Here is an 18205-nt window from a genome sequence, read left to right on the forward strand (position 1 = left end):
CTGACTGAACGTCCGTCTCAGGAAATAATTTCAAAACGTTAAACTTGAATGACTATAACACACTCACACAAGGATCTATGCACGCACTAGAATCAAAAGTTTTGATGTTTCATTGTACCGTAACAATGAAATGCTGATAAATTGAAGAGCTACGAATGAATCATTCACTATTTCTGTCACGAAATTTTTTCCACTATTTTTTGGGTTAAATTTCCACATTATCATACTCCTCGAACCGACAGATTTTCTCCTTCTGCCCAAATGTTTTTCTGATCCAAAAACTGCATTTTCTTACACTCCATCAAAATTCAACTCACTAAATCACTTCAACGTCTTTATTGAATAAAATCATCAGTAGACGGACAACCTAAAAAATCATTGTTGCTTGCAACAACATCCACTAGTTTTTGTAGGCGATGCTGATTTTTCTGATGTTCCATTCCGTTGACCACCGTATTCAACTGGCAATGTTGCATTGTTCCCGTAATTCTCGTACGGTTTGCTATATTGACTGCTATGACCTGAATCGTAGCTGTTGCGGCTATAAAGGCTGCTGTTTGATGTTCGTGTTGTTGTTGATGCAAGTGAGTTGGTGTCGGCCCGGTTATTATGCATGGTATTTGGTGTATTTTGTGGGTAAGTCAACGGTCAACCTGATATTCAAAAACCGACTTTTGTGTCTGCGATTGACGACTGATCTCCAGAATCACCGTTCGGTTTCTGAATGAGACCTATTAATACCATCTGTATACTTTGGCAAAACCGATGACTTGACTAATTACAAAGCAAAGTAATTGACCGATAATCGCATTTTGACTATGTTGTATTTTGAGAGTAAGATTTTCCATTTTGACTTCGTAGACAGAAAATTATTTTAATCCAGCAAATTAGATTGGTTTTTGTGAACAAAGTATGTTCGAACCCACTGGTATTTGGTGGTCAGTACAAGAGCAAAATAGTGTTTAAACAAACTTTTACGATATACGGAAGAGATCGGATGCGACATTAAGCGAGTAAATAAATTTTAGATTCCGTGGCGTCAGCTTGTGAATTTTTGATTTACCATCAAGCGAACAATGAAATCAATTAAATGAGATTTGTATTTGAATTAATTATTATAGCTTTGTTGCATTGTTATTGAGAAGGATCATTCAAGTTGAACAGGACAAACTTCAGGTGACAAAATTGTTTGACGTGGAGAGAACATACAAAAAAAACTCCAAAATATTACGGACGAACGTATAATTTGCTCAAAAACTAATCCGTTGAATCATGAAAGTTCTTTTACGAAATCTGCATTGCCTAAGCTGAAAATTATCTTGGGTGGAAGGTGATTTTAGGTAACACATTGACAGGAAAATTTTATGAGGTGGACAAATTCGGTAAAATTCTATGCTACAAAAACCAAACCGTTTTTCGTTTCTATTATTAGTCAAGTTAACGGCGAGTAACGAATTTTAGGACTCCTAACAAAGAATTGTCAATTCTATATTTTTAGGGAATGCAGATCGAGCTTCGCTGATCCGAAGCTATTGAGGACAAAAATACACAAGAAACCTTCACTGTTTATTTTTATCATGAACCGAAGCGATAGAGGAGGTTCGTGACGCTAGTTCGACTTTTCTAAAAAAGAAAAAAAGAACAACCAACGGGAGAACTAAGGAACCTAAGGAACGAAAATTGGACAAGTGGCAGATTCTGAGGAAATCCATCATACGTCACTAATCATCTGCCACTTGTGACGCATTTTTTTTGTTAAATTTTCGTTGCAAAATCTCACCGGTCAAATTCTTGTCGACACATTTTCTTGTTTAAATTTGATTACGTTGATTACTGTTTTGGAAGTTTAATTTTTACTAGACTAGCGTCACCTTTTCCTCTTTTGAGGTTTTAGTGGGATCGCCGTTTATTAAAAGTAAATTTTTAATGTTGAAGGCGACATAATGTGTGCTTTCTACTATCGGGTACAACGTACAACATAACGTATTGTTTTAATAAATCGGGATAAAAATGAACAGGAAAGGTTTGCTAACAAACTAACGTTTCAATCACTTCATTATTGTCCAGTAAGGTTATTAGGAATTTAATGGAAATTTACCGAGATTATAGGGAAAATCAAATTCGGTAAATTTGTACAGGGCACAATTCGCTGTTCTGGCTTCTCCTAAATTTTCCCTTAAGCATTTAATTTAGAAACAAAACATAAGTGTTGGAAAATTTTCTATTTAAATAGATAGGAAGGATGAATCTTGTCATCACATGGATAAGGAAAATGTTTCTGATTACTAAATGGTGAACGCCCACTTCTATTTCTTTATGCTGACTGCTTTTCTCTTTCAAAAAAAATATGAAACGATTGCCTCTTATTCAACAATTGGACATATTGGCTACACTTTGCAGAATCTTTTTTGAAGGTAATGGAATAATTCAAAAATATAATTTAATTTTCTAGTGTGGCACCTATTTTGTACATCATATCTCAGGCATTAGATGATGAGACTGAAGATTGAGTTATTTGATCATTTCTCTTTGATCTAGAAATTCTTTTCAACTATTCCAACTATTCATACTTCCTCTAGAAAAATTTTCATTGGACAATAAGATGAAATTTAACAAAGGAAATTTGTTTTTCTTCCACTAAATTAATTTTGCCGTTATCATTTATACTAACTAATGTGGGCTACTTCATGTGGCAGATATTTTATATTTTACAATTATATGATTTGCTTACTCAGACGTATTTTCCTATTAGATGATGAGACTGAAGAGTCTTCAGGGACTATTTTTATGAACACACTTTCACTTTCTTTAATTTTTCCACATTTTCCCAGAAAATATTTTTGGGAAAATTTGGAAAAAAAATTAGGAAAATTCGGGAAATTCCTGAAAATAGTCTATGAATTATTTGTTCTCTTTTATTGTTTTCTCATATTCCCATCTTTACACTAAGTTGGTTTTGCAGTTATCATTTAAACTAACTAGGTTACTACTATCTGGCTTCACAGAGGCTCCTTTATTCGAATTGACTGACACGATTTAGTTTCACTTTCCTTGCCTGAATGTTACATTTCCGAACTATAACACCGCAGAATAACGCTAACAGTCTGCTCGCTTACCATGCTGCGTTGCTTGTACTTTCAAAATAATAAAATGAAAAATAAAAATTTTATCTTAGGTCTCGATTGAAACAAGCCCTTTTATTAGGAAACAAACTCTGCACAACTGCTCCTTTATTTCCTAGTTGAACTACGGGTATTGTATGGTGATTGATATGGAGTCTGCTTAGCAACCGACACCATAGGAACGGAGAACGCCGCTTTTTTGGGTGAATTAGCATCGGATCCATTCGATTGACCGTTGTTTTTGCCTGGCGAATTACGGTTCTCCATTTTCTTAGCTTTCCTTTGAAACGCAACGAACTGAGAGTGCTTGGAGTGATTTTTTAACTAAACTGAATTGAAATCTGAAAATCTTCTTGTTAAATAGGTGAAAAGTGCTGATGTCGGCGATCAATTAAATAAACTCGCATTTTATCGATGAATCTTTTTGATGAGCGAAACATTCAACAAAATGATGAGGAAGAATCGACTGTATCAATCATATCATTTACTGGAACATTTAGTACGTTCAGGTCTTGAGTAAATTCATTTATCTGCCTAGAAGAATAAGCTCGCATTTATCCCTCTGGTGCAAAACTGTTTATCTCCATATATCTGTTCCCCGCAGATAAAATACCAAATGACATATACTGGCACATCTGTCCAAAATCATTATTTCATTATTTTGTGGATTGGGAATAAACATTTTGGACAGAGGTGTATAATCTTCTATAGTAAAAGTTATCAGCTATTTAATTATGCCTTTTCTAGTGCACCTGTCCAGTCCATCGGTGGGAAACTATTTTCTTCACGTTATTAAAACTAACAGGCGTCGGCTACATACAGGCAATACGTATAAGTTTAACCAGCAACCATACTTTGTAGGACTGGATATAGCAGTTCAGCAAATCTTCGAAATTCATCTGTAACAGTTTTGATGAATTTTAAACTTTGTTGCAAAAATCAAGCAATGAAATTCATCAATAACTTTTGTTGCTGACAGCTATTCATCTGTTATCTACAACGACGACCACAGTAAATGATGAGCAATGCCTAATGCAGTCTTATAGCTTATTTTTTAACAAATGAAGTAGAAGATTTTGCATAAATCCAACGCTGTTAATAGGACATCCGATATTTTTAACGTTACAAATTGACAACGAACCATTAGAATATCATATAAGTAAGTGTTGCATAGAAAGCGAATGAAGGAAAAATCATCTTGCCCAGCCGTGGATTTGAGCTTGCGTTGATAAATCTCTTGAAAATATTCGATGATTAGAAGTCACAGATTCGACTATTGTACTAGTGATATGCTTGCCGTCTGTGACAGGCTTATCTAAAAAATCAAATTTATCGGTGGCACCCCTAACATTTCCATCAACCTTTGATAACAACAGACAAAGAAACATTCTGTGGAGTTCTACCTTGTGCAAAGAGTTCATTTATTCTATTGATTGTAGGTTTACCGTTTTGTTTTCTTGTTCTGCACTCGCCGACTTCATTTCGATTTCGTCTTTGTACTCGTCGACTTGTGTGTGAATTTGACTGCGTTTTTTCCTTTTTTAATTTTCAAAATTTTATTTCATCGAATTGAAAATGGTGAGTTGCGTTCAGATCTAAGCCGAATTTAAAGTCTAATTTTCAACAAAATGGGAAAATCAAAAATGTTGCAAAGAGAACAGTCGTCCGTCGTCGGCATTGCTTTATCAGAGTGTTAGACCCAATTTTGTCCATTAGAAAATCATTGTTGGATCACGACACTTAGCTTATGATTCGATTTAATTTTTTGGATGAAATGCTTCGGAGATATTTCAACATGCACAACGAATGCTTCGCTTATCCAATTCAAAATGGCGCGATTTAATTCGTTTGTAAGCTAATGTCCACGTCGAAAATACCGTGCCCCTAATTTCTTCGGATTCTTCTTCGTCTAATTCGCCTTCTTTTTCATCTTTTCCAGCGTGAAATAATCTCAATTTATGTTGGACAAGCCGGAGCCCAAATGGGCACATCCAGCTGGGAATTGTTCTGTCTCGAACACGGAATCAATATGGACGGCAGTCTACAAGACCAACCAGTGATCGACGAAAATACGTCCACATTCTTCATGGAAACATCTGCCGGTAGATATGTCCCGAACAGTGTTTTCGTTGACTTGGAACCATCGGTGATTGATGGGATAAGACATGGTCCATTAAGGACACTGTTTCGTCCGTACACGCTATTGAGTGGAAAAGAGGATGCTGCGAACAATTATGCGCGTGGCCATTACACCATCGGCAAAGAGATGATCGATAATGTTTTAGAGCAAGTGCACAAAATGGCCGAACAGTGCAAAGGCTTACAGGGCTTCTTGATTTACCATTCGTATGGTGGAGGTACTGGTTCCGGTTTCACAACGCTATTGATGGAACGCTTAGCAATGGAATTTCCGAAGAAGAGTAAACTGGAATTTTGCATTTACCCGTCGCCCAGAGTATCAACAGCCGTTGTGGAGCCATACAATTCGGTGTTGACGGCCCATGGGACACTAGAACATTCAGATGTGGCATTCATGTTCGATAACGAGGCAATATTCGATATTTGTAAAACGAAAATCGGCATCGATCAACCCGGCTACGAGAACTTAAATCGCATCATTGCTCAGGTTGTATCATCGACCACTGCTTCACTTCGGTTTTCCGGTTGCATGAATGTCGATCTCAACGAATTCCAAACGAATTTGGTTCCGTATCCACGCGTCCACTTTCCGGTAGTGTCATACGCACCGTTGCACAGCTTACAAAAGGCGTTACACGAACAAACATCGGTCGTCGAAATTTCGAATGCCTGTTTCGATCGTTCCAATTTGATGGTCAAATGTGATCCAGCCAGAGGCAAGTACATGGCCTGTTGCATGTTATATCGCGGCGATGTTGTGCCCAAAGACGTGAATGCAGTGATTGCTAGTCTGAAGTCGAAGCGACACATTTCATTTGTGGATTGGTGTCCGACCGGCTTCAAAATTGGCATCAATGACAAACGGGTGAGAGCGATTCCGGGCACCGAACTAGCTGAAAGTTCTCGTGCGGTTTGTATGTTGGCGAACACAACGGCTGTGGTGGAGGCATTCAGTCGACTGAACGAAAAGTTCGATCTGATGTTTCGAAAGCGGGCTTTCGTTCACTGGTACGTTGGAGAAGGAATGGAGGAAGGTGAATTCGGAGAAGCGCGTGAAGATATGGCCGTGTTGGAGAAGGATTACGAAGAAATCGGAGGCGACACACCGACTGATGACTATTATGAAGAAGTGGAAGAGTTCTAAACAATGACTGTAGTTGGGATAGGATGAGCTAGTAGTTTTATAATAATTTTTTGTGTGAATTTTTGTCATTTTTCCAGTTGTTATTTTCTTGAAGAAATTTGAATTTTTGATCATTGCAAATAAACTTTCAACAAAATTCTGAAGTTTTTTTGGCTCCCTTGATTATCCGTGGTGTAAATAACTGCGGCATCGAATGTCATCAATTTCATTTAAACAAAAACAAAATTTGCTTCACGAATTATCTCACGACATTTCGGTTCTATTTTTCTTCTTCAACTGTCGGTACATTTCAACAACATTTTTCTGTTGATTCTCAATCATTTGTCTGGTGGCCATCGGCAATTCTTTGCGTTTTCCTTTAAGATCAAAACTGGGAAGCTTTGTAGCTTTGTTTGCTTTCGGTTGCTCTTTCTCAACAGCGCCAGAAATAACCGAGTGCAACAGTAAATTCTTCTTGCCAGGCTGTAAACAATAACGATTTACGTAAACTGGCTGAAACAACAAGAATTTCAATTCAAACTTACCCGTGGTACTGTATCGCTCTTTGTAGCCTTCCTTGGGGTCGTCAACTGTGGAGGACAATGTGCCACCTCGCCGAATTTAATTTCATCTTTGTTGTATTCTGGCAGTGGCTTGTTCTGTTTATCCTTCTCCTTCCGCTGGGCTATCATTTCTTTAACCAGCTTCTTCTGCTCGGCTGGGGTGATCTTCACTTCGATTTTCTTATCTTTCTTCTTGTCGCCCATAGCACTGTCCTTCCGAGCCTTTTTCATCTGCTCTTCCAGTTCGTCTTTGGGCCGCTTCTTCAGTTTAATTTCGCCGGTTTTCCGATTTCGAATCACTTCGACGCCGTATTTAGCCTCGAACTGCGACTCTTGTATCGATTCTCGCGTTATCCGGTTAACACGACGCAGATAATCTTCGTCGCTTTCATTTTGATATCGGTGAATTGACGGCAGTTCCTTGCTGTGGCGATCAGCTTGTTTCTGTTGCTTCGGCTTTTTCGTGTAGTTTTCTGCATCAGTCACATTGATTGTTAGTTTGGATTGCTATTACGAATTAGTACATCAGTTACCCACCTGGTTTGTCTTCCTCATCCTTTGGTCTTTTCAGTTTAAAATTACCGGATTTGGCCTCTTCTTTCAATTTGATGAAATTCGCTAGTTTATGAGACACTTTCTGAAAGTCCTGCTTTTCCGGCGGATTGTTGATTTTGTCTTTTATGCTGTTCAAGAAATTACATCAAAAACATCAAATTGGAGACGAACATTGTATCGTTCACTTACAGTGCTAATCTTTGTTGGTTTTGTTTAATAGGATCACGAACACCGTGGTGCTTCCTTGCTGGTATTTTTCGACCCATTTCTTGTTATTTATTTCCTCAATGTTTTGACACACTCCGTTCACCATGCGATTAACGTGCATGTGTTGACATTAATGTAATGACAGCACCCAATGCGTCAACGTGTACGCTACGTTACGTTTCGCTTGGTCTGAAGATTAGTTCACTTTCATTATTTCACAAAAATAGCGCTGTACGAATTTTTGAGTAAAAAATGAGTTACAACGGGTTAGCAGAGTCCATGAGTTGTATTGCAAAGTGCACACTTCTTTAACAAAATGTCTGGGTGCGTATTCTGAGATCGGCTCTTTTAATAAATTTTATCTCTTCATTCTAAAACGCAACAAACACTAAATGAACAAGTGAAAACACGTCATTGGATATGCTTGCGGCTTGCCTATACAAATTAGTAATAGCTGTTAAGCGAAACTTTTGCGGAATTCTTGACCAACTTTTAGTTCACAAGGAACCGTCATAATTGCATCAATTCTAGCGAGCTTGAAGTATCAAGCACTTTAATTCTCAAAGAATCGTATCTTCAAGAATTTTTAACATCTGAGGATATCAGACTGCGGCTCTGTCCAACAATTTTCACCTAAAAAAATTTCTATCGATTCTGAATGTCTACCTTTCGTAGAATATTTTGAATTCACGCCATAAGTGCGGTCGAAATTCAAAATCTTTCTCACGCAAGTCTTTCTAACACCGCGTTATTTTCATACAAGGAAGCGTTGAAATGTACTTTTCGGTTCACTTTTGCATGAACTCGTTCACTTGAAATTCAAATTTAAGGCACACTTACGGCGTGAATTGCAAACTATAATAGTATGTAACTGACCCGGTATGTATTACACTTCCATTACACCTTCGCTCGACAATAGATCTCCAATGATGATGATGTTGATCGCACAATATGCATACTTTTTGCAAACTCCCGCGGAAAATTTTCATCACCAAAGTGACACTCATCAACAGATGATAACACAGAACAGCTGATCGTAATTTGCTAAAATAATAACAATGAAGGAACAACCAAAATCGTGTGATACTTTTGTGGTTCTACCAAATTTGACACAAGATAATCGGGTCATTTTCGGTAAAAATTCTGACCGACCGAGACATGAAGTCCAGGAGGTGGTCTATTTTGAAGGCAAGAAACACGAACCGGATTCAACTGTTCAGGTAGCAATAACATTGTGGACCGTTTACTGATTTACACACTATCATAATCAAATATGTTTTTAGTGCACGTACATAACGATTCCTCAGGTGCCCGAAACTCAGTCGGTTATTTTATCAAAACCATCATGGATGTTTGGCGCAGAAATGGGTTCCAATGGCAAGTTTGCTCTGTGAACCTATTCCCTGCGGTCACACAATAAAACTTTTCTTTTAGGCTGTGGAGTGGTAATTGGTAACGAAGCTGTGTGGAGTGATTATAAATCCCATGAATCGGACGTCAAACGGCTTTTGGGAATGGATTTACTTCGCCTCGGGCTTGAACGGTCTACTTCAGCAAAGAGTGCCATCGACGTCATTACAGACCTACTCGAAAGTTATGGACAGGGCGGACCGTGTGATAAAAACGATGCCGGGTTCAGTTACTTCAACAGTTTCATTATCGCTGATCCAATTGAAGCTTATGTGTTGGAAACGGTTCACAATGTGTGGGTAGTGGAACGGATCACCTCTGGGTACCGAAACATCTCCAATGTCTATTCGATTCAAACGAAAATCGATTTTCATTCGAAGAATTTGTTTGATGAAGCAAAAGCCACCGGAAAATGGAATGGATCGACAGATCTAAATTTTGCAGCTGTTTTCGGATCATCAAATGATGGAACAGTTTCAAAGGGAGATGGACGATATGCAGCTGGAAAAGCGTTGCTTCAGAACCATACCAGCGATAAGAAATTCAATCTCGACTCAATGACGATGATACTTAGAGACAAGATGTCTGGAATCTGCAGAGATTGTTACAACTCGTTTCCGACTGCTTCATCACAAGTTTCACTTCTATCTGCTGAGCATCTGAACATCCATTACTTTACTGGAACTCCCGACTCAAGTGTGAGCGTATTCAAGCCATTTGTTTTCGCTAAAAGCTCTAAAAATGAGTTGACGACTCTAACAAAATCGCCCGAAACAGAAGATGGTAAACATGACCTGTATGTGAAACACGAAGCAATTTATCCGATTTTAAAATCAAAAAATGCTGACGGAACAAAACTCCGCCAGCAACTGCGACGATTGGAAGAACTGTGCTTTACTGAAATGAATCAAGTCATGCTGACAACGGACAAGGATCTGGTTGAAGACAGACTGGGAATCACATTCAATAAAGCTGTTGACTTAGAAATTGAGTTGTACCAGTGAGAGAAAGATGATAAAATAAATGAAGATTTACAGCAGGTGTACTGTATTCATTTCAAGTTAAAAGAGAGTCTCTTTAAGAGACTGTTGTCAGGCAGCAATGCAGATTACGATATACTGATGCTGTCGTAGATAATGATTTTGTCATTTACGTTACCTCTCTTTCTCAAGATATACATAATGAGTTGCAGGAAACGGTAGTTCTCTAAACTGCTTACAATTTTATTCAACAGACTTTTCCACTGAACAAATCTTCTACTCGTCTTACATTTGATATATGATTCAATTTCAAGAGCAGTGAAATATAGCTCTCGTATATCTTTGGAAAACTCAAAAACTCGCAATTGGAGTTTTATTGTATATTAGGGTGGGTCATATTTTCATTTTGTTTTTGTTTTTATTTTAAAGGGCCTGGCCCCAGGCTGTACTTAGAATTGACCAAGGAATCCGAAACAGCAAAAAAAAAAATTTCAAAAATTAATTTTTCCCTTGCCTCTAGGCTGATTTTGATTTTCCGGGTAGTAGCATGAAATTGCACACATTGTTGGCTGATATCTCGGGCATTTGGGAACAGAAGGCATTACTGCTAACTGTAGCTAATAGCTGAGGAGTCCAGCTATGAAATACCATAAGAACGTTGTTGACCTTCGCCTTCACTCGAGCAGAGTAACTCTGTCAGTGTTCCCGACTAAGACTTTTCGACAAAAAATTTCAACTTTATTTGCAAATAAAATCGACAAATCATGACATAATACGTCGTGTGAGGTATGTCTGAACAGGTAATCTCATAGAGAATCCATTGCAGAGAAGTTTGTTGAAAACGAGTTGAAAAAACTCACAGGAGCTCTGTTTTCGAAGCCCAAATTTGGCAATTTTTTGTTAGAATGAAAGAGTCAAATGAAAAGTACCTTTAAAAATTTAAAGAAAACCACAACAAACCGGACTTAAGACTTAATTCAATTTATAAAATTATTTCCCGCAGCTCGCTGACTGAGAGAAAATAAATTGCGTTGCAGTCGTTATAAAGCAGACAAAGAAAACAAACAACTTTGTTATCAAACAAGTCTACACTGTCTACACGTATCTTCAGTAGCGGTATGTTCAGTCGATTTTTAACAATAAAATGAATAGCATCCCAGTCATTGACTTTGCCAAAGTGTCTGAATCGAATAAAGAAATTTCGGAAAAAGTGAAGTGCGCTTTGGCCAACGTTGGATTCTTGTATATTATAAACCATGGGGTGGACATGTCTAAGGTCAAATACATTAACAAATGGAGTGTTTCAGTTATCAAAACTACAATATAAATTCCCATCTAAGATTCGAAATGCGTTCGCCCAAAGTAAACTGTTTTTCGAACAGCCGGATGATGTGAAACGTATCTTCCGACAAAATCCATCTGTGACGGGATATGTTGGATGGGTGGAACCTGGACAAGAATTGTACCGAAAGCGGCCCATCAAAATTTACAGCCAAATATTACTCAAAAATCTCACAATTTCAGCCACTCGAAACTTGAGTCGGATACTAATATTGTCCCAGAGTTACGAGAGTGTTATGATTATCCAGTTCACGGCGATGGATTCGAAGAGACAGAATTTCAGCGTTCAATTCGAGGATTGATGGAAGAGTGTCATCCAGTGCTAGAACATTTGTTTCGTATTTTAGCCAGATCGCTTGATTTGGACGATGAAGACTTTTTCGTAAATACTGTTCGTTGTTTGAATCATTCAGACGTTTCCAGCTTAACCACTGTAAGAAGTACCTATTATCCACCTATTACCGACACTATTTCGGAAGGAAGTACCCGATGTGAAGAGCATGCCGATTACGGTCTTGTAACGTTGCTATTTCAAGATGATATGGGTGGTTTAGAGGTGCATTCATCAGAAACATATTTGAGTAAACAATTTTTGATTGAAAATTGCTTTTGTTTCCAGGCTAAAACTGTTGATGGAAGTTGGATTCCTGTGCAACCGATTAAAGATTCAATTGTGGTGAATACTGGAGAACTACTCGAATATTGGACTGGTGGATATTTTCCTGCGACTGTAAGTAGTAAGCAATGATGGAAGAGACGTATCAATAGTGATTTGTAATCGAACTACTTTAGCGGCACCGCGTTGTGGTTCCAAGCGACGAAGTTAAGAAGAAATGTTCCCGTCAATCGTTGGTCTATTTCATCCAACCTGATGACGCTGTTGATGTAGTTCCACTTCGACCTGACTCATCGGGAGTATTACAACCTCCAGTGAATTCTAGGCAACATTCCATGGTGCGACTCGAAACAACCTATGGTCTTGATACACCAAAGTGACGATCTGTAAAGTGCAATTTCCTGCCTTTGATATGCATTCTGAATACACTTTTTGTTCACACACTACTCGACTTTTGAATAAAAATTTGCGATACACAAAATAAACTGCAATTGATCGGTACTCGGTTCAAATTAATATTCTTTGCCGGTAGAAAATGTCGCATATGAGCGGGTCTTCTGATTTACATGCTACAGCCTTCTCATGTGCTTGGAGCTGTTTTAGTCAATCCCAAATAGTTTTTTTTGTGCTTAATTATACCGCTCGCTCGCCCAGAGTTAGTCCTTAAGTTGGGGGAATTATTTGTTGGAAATCGTTATAAATTTGGAGGTTTCCGATTTTTGAATAAAAGCATCATCACTCAGTGTCAATGTCAATATAAACCCAAAATGTAATTCATTTATCTCCGTTAGAGAGCAACTGAGAACAGGAAATGTTGATTCATGATTTCTGCCTCAATCAATTTGCACCAGAGTGTCTTGCTTTTAGAAAATTGGACTCTTTAGTTACGATTGTCTGCAGTTTAAGATCAGCGATTTTTTTAGCTTTTGCATTCACTTAAAGATTTTTTTTCGTTTAAACAAAAACTGGCACAACCCAAATGAAACTATTAAAAAAAAAAAAAAATTGAAAATCAACAAAAAGGTTTGTCTCGGATTGGTGGATGTCAACTGAGATTTTGCAGGTACAACTTGTTGTGTACCTTGACTAGACTCGCGTCGGTTTATCCCATATAAGTGCCGTTTAAGCACATGCATGGTTTTTACCAATCAACAACAACCGCTCCTTTTCAACGTACCTCCCCCGGGAATCGAACCTGCTGACTTTGGTGCGCTTGCAGTCAATCGAAACCCGAGTAACTAACCACCTGCGCCACGGTGGTAGGTGATAAATCATTCGTTATGGTCTAAAATCAATTCTACATTACACATACACTGCAAAATGTTCTGATTTAATTGAATAAATGCGATTTCACACCCACACATTGGCTTAGGGGTCATTCAAGTAGTACGTACTCACTTGGGGGGAGGGGGGTGTTCGACAAAAGCGTACGCTTCTAACAAATATGGGTCACATTTGACCCTTTTAGGCGTACGAGGGGGAGGGGGGGGGGTCAAAAATCGTCAATTTTGGGAGTACGTACTACTTGAATGACCCCTTATCAAAACTAGTTTCGATGCTGGTATTTCCTAAGCTCAATTGCAAACATTAGTCTGTTGATGGTGGACACATAGAACCACGTGATAAGTAAAGAAAAAACTTACACACGGCCATACACTCTCATACCAAATCAATTAAAACAAAAGGACATTTCAATACGCGATGTGCTGTGCAAGTTCGGAGATTTTGGATGTGTTGGGCCAATTTTGTGAAATTAGTTCAGATGTACTGTTGTAGCAATATGCTTAATCACGATGTGCCTTCATGGTGTAATGGTTAGAGTGTCTGACTGGTGGACTTAATTACTTTTGGTTCGAACCCGGTATTTTTTTTTCGAATTCCCTGATTTGTTTTTTAATTCAATTTAGCCACTCTACTAGCATAGAGCACGCCCACAGGAGTCAACAGTCAAAATTTCCTTGGATCATAGGAGACCCGACATAGAACCAAGAAGTCGTCGTTTTTTGTATAAGAATCACCGTGTCGTCTCGTGTTTCTCTAGAAAGTTCTAAATAGCAGTCTTCTTGCTCTTGATATGAGGATTTTAACTTGATCGCATTAAATGGATTTGTTTTCAAAAGACCGCAACGCCAGAATATTGAAAGCAAAAGTATCTTAAAGTTTATGTTTTTCGACAGTAAAAATATCAAAATTTGTTCTTTAGAATGAAACTAACGGTGATCGGTTTCCAGTCAGTTTGAAAAACGCTTTCCCAATACAACCATTCATCATTGACTCCAGCAATGTACATAGATCTAGGATGTATTACCAGTTGTAAACGGGTAGAGTGATTGCTGGATGTTATTCAGTTACAAACACTTCATGACTTTCCGATTTTGAAAGCCCGAGGTGTGCTTCACAGACCGTTTGACTGGTCACAGGTTTTTGATGGTTTCAAAGATCGGCATTGTTTTTATAGCGGAATGTTTGTGTTTACTTTCAGTAATGTTGTGAACAAAATGTTTCTCAAGAGTCTTCCTAAAGGATCTATTACGAGAGAGGCTAATATAAGGCTTTTCTTCGTCCTGAATAGCTAACAAATTAGCTCTTACATTTCCTAACGACGACAATGCAAACCTGTACTGGCTGAAACTCATAATAGACAAATATGGATGAAAATATGTGCAAAGTCTTATGAACCAGCGTCCTGTTTTCTTTAAGGGTAATGGAGCAACAAAGATGGCCATAGATAAAGAAAATTCATTAATCGCAACGTCATGCTCAATTCTTCTTATGTACAATCCAGCGACATCGAACTCCACATTTCCTCTTCCTTCAATAGATCCGTTTGTTACCTTCGCACAAGCGGCAGCCATTCTTCGAGGAACAAAAAATCTAGCAACAGCAAAACTTTACCTTAGCTGGCGTCTGTCTTATCGATTTCAAGCAGCCGTACCAACGAATTTCTGGTCACTGCGTAAGGATGTTCCAATGGAATCAAACCTTTATTCGAATATACTAAACCGATCGATCCATTCGCCTTCAGAAAATGAATGTCAAATAGAGCGATTGTAGTTGGATACCTCGCATTTGATAATACATACCACATCAATTACTACAAAAAGACAAACATTTTAAAAAGATGTGCAGAGTCAGCATGTGAATTTGCGACAAAGATATCCTTTTATGCACGACATGTAGCAGTAATGTGCTTAAAAAGCTAAGGTGTCTTCGTGGCGCAATGGTTAGAGTGTCCGACTAGTGGGCTGGACTATTTCAGTTCGAGCCACGGTATTTTTTTCACCTAATCTACGTGAAAAAAGAAGACAATACCAATCAACGCATCTCAAGCAAAAGTGATTATAGTCGACAGTTGCCAAAGAGTACTATTTTGTATGAAATGGTTTTTTTATTTAAAGTACCACTTGAAATGCGTTGGAGCATTGGTTTACTTTTCCCATAGCTTAAAAAGCCTGCGTTCAATACTTCCATAATTCCAACCACTCTCGCTGGTAGAACAATTATAGGTAACTAAAATGTACTGTATCTTTAAAAGTTATGTGTCTTCGTGGCGTAATGGTTAGAGTGTCCGAATGGTGATTTCGAAAATTTTTGGTTCGAGACCCGCCGTCTTCATTTTTTTTAAATGAAAAATCATGAATTATAATCAAAATTTGCAATATTTTGAGTATAAGATCTTTCTTGTCTACACTTGCCTTGTAGAGTTTACTTCAAAATATTCTTATGTGGTCCTTCATATTCACATGTTAGGCATAAAAAGGTTACACACTCCCATATGAGTACTCATACCAATCAGTTAGGATTTTGAAGAAAGGGACTGACCATTTTGAATAAACGATGTGCAAGAATTTTGAATGTGTGTAGTCTTTTTGTAACAATTATAAGTAGGTAAGTGACATACACTGCAGCAGTCTCAAAAAAATACCTTCGTGGCGTAATGGTTAGAGTGTCCGACTGGTGAGCCCGACTATTTTTGGTTCGAGCCTCAAAATTTTTAATATTTTTTCTTTTCCAGTTTCTGGTTTTTATTAGTAGCTCTGGTGAACATTATCATTTGTAATATTTTTATAGTTTTCATTTAACTCGAACAATGTTTTTCCATTAATGTCAACGTATCTACACTAGCGTTGATTGGTAGTCAAAAAATCAATTTGAAACCTATTTTTAAATTTAAATAACAATCCGATCACAGACCTGGGAGGCAACTAAACTTGTCAAAGCTACAAGACCCAAACAGTCTTCATCAGAATAGAAACACTACTGAATGCAATGAAAAGCTTAAATGAGAAATATGTGTGCGCCTCTAAGATAAAATATAAAATAAATGTAACAGAAGTGTGTCTGAAGCACTTTAGTTTGGTGTATTGTGTTGACATGTACGATTTTGACGATTTTGATCATCGAAAATAACACTTCCACTCATTGAAAAGCAGATCTTAGTTCCTACAATAATTGTGGAGTAGTCAATATATATTTGGTTGAGTCTAAAGGTGATTCTGAATATTCATTGATCGCAATGCCATAAAATACGTTAAAAATATTCAATCGAATTCCCCAACCTGAATAACACGCAGGTTAAGCGAAACAGGAACAGTATAGTATAATACTTATAAGATTGAAAAAATTTAAAAACTATAAAAATCAATTCCATTCGTATACACGTCCAACCACTTTTACTATGCAAAAAGGAAAACTTCGTGTCCAAGACAATCTAATGCGTCCAGGCAGTTCCATACAAAATTTGTTTATAAAATTAATTAAAAATTAAAAATTTTTGTTTCGTATGATTGATGTGATTAGCAGGTCGTGCTTCTCAATCCATACTTCTCTTTTATGTACCTTGGTTTCAAAGTTTTATTAACATTTTCCATCGCAACTACAAATTAAGATAATAAGCAATAAGCTGCGCGGCTTAATGAGGAACCACAATACAGTATTGTAATTAACTAATGAAATGAAAAAAATTTGTATTCAAACTGTTGAAATTGTTTAAAACAGAAGGTTAATTTTTATTGAACAGAGATCAACGCAGTTCAACGATTTTTGAATACCATTATCTCACTGAGTTGATGTTGAACGTCTGATGAAATCTTTGAGCATGTTTTAAACACGCAACTATTTCTGTTTGTTACATACTTAAATTAGATCAGATGCGGGTCAATTATAGGCTAGACTCTTCCACTATATAAATTCAAAATTTATTTCATTTGTCTCCATTAAACTGAAAATAAGAACCGGAAATATTTATTCTTGATTTCTGTATGGCATTTAAGTAAATTTGTGGTACGCTACGCATCAGCTAGCTTATAAAAGGCCACACATTTTCCCATTAGAATTGAGTCACTATTTCGTTTAGTACAGAGCAAGTTGTCGTTGACTGCAACCTACCATCATGGACAAATCTTCAACATGTCCTGCAGTCAGAACAGCAATGGTGGCTCACACAAATTATTGAAAATTGATTTTGAAATTGGTACGTTCTGTGTTAATTGAATGAAATTCCATCAAGTGTGTTTGAGTGAAATATTTGAAACGGCCAGGACTCTTTCCGGAAAGGATCCTCTTATTGACAAAGTATCCTCTTATTGACAAAGTGAATGCTCAATTTGTTTTAAAACTACTAACTAAATCATATATACGAACGAGGATCTCTCATTATTCAATTTTGTTCGAAGGATTTTTGCACACGCGGATTACATTATGAGAAACTTTAGAATCAAAGCAGATTTTTTCCTAAATTTTGTTTTTGTGTTCCAAAGTAAGATGTTTTTTTTTTCGTTTAGACAAGACGGAAGATCATAAAAAAAATTAAGAAAATCAACAAAAAGGTTTGTCTCGGGTTCGCTGATGTCAATTGTGATTTTCAGGTACTGCTTGTGGTGTAAATTAAGTACATAGTTACACGTTAAGTAGACCGTGACTAGAAACGTTTCAGTTGAGTTCCTATCCTTAAGTACCGGTTAAGTACATATGGTCTCACAAATTGACATCAACCAACCCTTTTCAACAAACCTCTCCCCCGGGAATCGAACCTGCGGTCTTTGGTGCGCTTGCAGTCAATCGAAACCCGAGTAACTAACCACCTGCGCTACGGTGGTAGGTGATGAGACATTCGTTATGATCTAAAATCAATTCTACGTTACACATAC

At 37.5% G+C, this 18205-nt stretch overlaps 4 protein-coding genes and 1 long non-coding RNA gene across 5 annotated transcripts; 4 read left to right on the forward strand and 1 right to left on the reverse strand.

Annotated features, from left to right (window-relative positions):
• Window positions 1-26: 26 nt before the first annotated feature.
• On the forward strand, window positions 27-17870 carry LOC119081455. Its single transcript, XR_005088486.1, has 4 exons — window positions 27-37; window positions 1917-1928; window positions 17390-17529; window positions 17840-17870. It is a non-coding gene; the product is annotated as an uncharacterized LOC119081455 (long non-coding RNA).
• On the forward strand, window positions 4566-6535 carry LOC119081420 (tubulin alpha-8 chain-like). Its single transcript, XM_037190330.1, has 2 exons — window positions 4566-4700; window positions 5062-6535. Exons 1-2 carry the CDS (start codon window positions 4698-4700, stop codon window positions 6403-6405), a joined length of 1347 nt encoding a protein of 448 aa, XP_037046225.1. The 5' UTR covers window positions 4566-4697; the 3' UTR covers window positions 6406-6535.
• Window positions 6631-7839, reverse strand: LOC119081436 (coiled-coil domain-containing protein 137). Its single transcript, XM_037190370.1, has 4 exons — window positions 7692-7839; window positions 7485-7630; window positions 6930-7420; window positions 6631-6867 (listed from the first exon to the last, which is right to left on the reverse strand). The coding sequence occupies exons 1-4, from the start codon at window positions 7766-7768 to the stop codon at window positions 6649-6651; spliced, it is 933 nt and encodes a 310-aa protein (XP_037046265.1). The 5' UTR covers window positions 7769-7839; the 3' UTR covers window positions 6631-6648.
• LOC119081425 (secernin-3-like) lies at window positions 8578-10158 on the forward strand. Its single transcript, XM_037190344.1, has 3 exons — window positions 8578-8929; window positions 8993-9086; window positions 9144-10158. Exons 1-3 carry the CDS (start codon window positions 8768-8770, stop codon window positions 10121-10123), a joined length of 1236 nt encoding a protein of 411 aa, XP_037046239.1. The 5' UTR covers window positions 8578-8767; the 3' UTR covers window positions 10124-10158.
• On the forward strand, window positions 11193-12521 carry LOC119081432 (2-oxoglutarate-Fe(II) type oxidoreductase ppzD-like). The gene is made up of 5 exons (XM_037190356.1): window positions 11193-11375; window positions 11440-11561; window positions 11624-11996; window positions 12060-12170; window positions 12233-12521. Exons 1-5 carry the CDS (start codon window positions 11244-11246, stop codon window positions 12434-12436), a joined length of 942 nt encoding a protein of 313 aa, XP_037046251.1. The 5' UTR covers window positions 11193-11243; the 3' UTR covers window positions 12437-12521.
• Window positions 17871-18205: the final 335 nt, after the last annotated feature.

Source organism: Bradysia coprophila, chromosome X, assembly GCF_014529535.1.
Source record: "Bradysia coprophila strain Holo2 chromosome X, BU_Bcop_v1, whole genome shotgun sequence".
NCBI lineage: Eukaryota > Metazoa > Arthropoda > Insecta > Diptera > Sciaridae > Bradysia > Bradysia coprophila.

Bases quoted from the DNA above. Each gene is read 5' to 3' on its own strand.
- LOC119081425 (XM_037190344.1), top strand. From the start codon at position 8,768: ATGAAGGAACAACCAAAATCGTGTGATACTTTTGTGGTTCTACCAAAT. The intron at 8,930-8,992 runs GTAGCAATAACA...ATATGTTTTTAG, and splicing joins AACCGGATTCAACTGTTCAG to TGCACGTACATAACGATTCC. The intron at 9,087-9,143 runs GCAAGTTTGCTC...CTTTTCTTTTAG, and splicing joins CGCAGAAATGGGTTCCAATG to GCTGTGGAGTGGTAATTGGT.
- LOC119081436 (XM_037190370.1), bottom strand. From the start codon at position 7,768: ATGGGTCGAAAAATACCAGCAAGGAAGCACCACGGTGTTCGTGATCCT. The intron at 7,631-7,691 runs GTAAGTGAACGA...TTTCTTGAACAG, and splicing joins AACCAACAAAGATTAGCACT to CATAAAAGACAAAATCAACA. The intron at 6,868-6,929 runs GTAAGTTTGAAT...TATTGTTTACAG, and splicing joins AGAGCGATACAGTACCACGG to CCTGGCAAGAAGAATTTACT.
- LOC119081432 (XM_037190356.1), top strand. From the start codon at position 11,244: ATGAATAGCATCCCAGTCATTGACTTTGCCAAAGTGTCTGAATCGAAT. The intron at 11,376-11,439 runs GTCAAATACATT...TTCCCATCTAAG, and splicing joins ATGGGGTGGACATGTCTAAG to ATTCGAAATGCGTTCGCCCA. The intron at 12,171-12,232 runs GTAAGTAGTAAG...GAACTACTTTAG, and splicing joins GTGGATATTTTCCTGCGACT to CGGCACCGCGTTGTGGTTCC.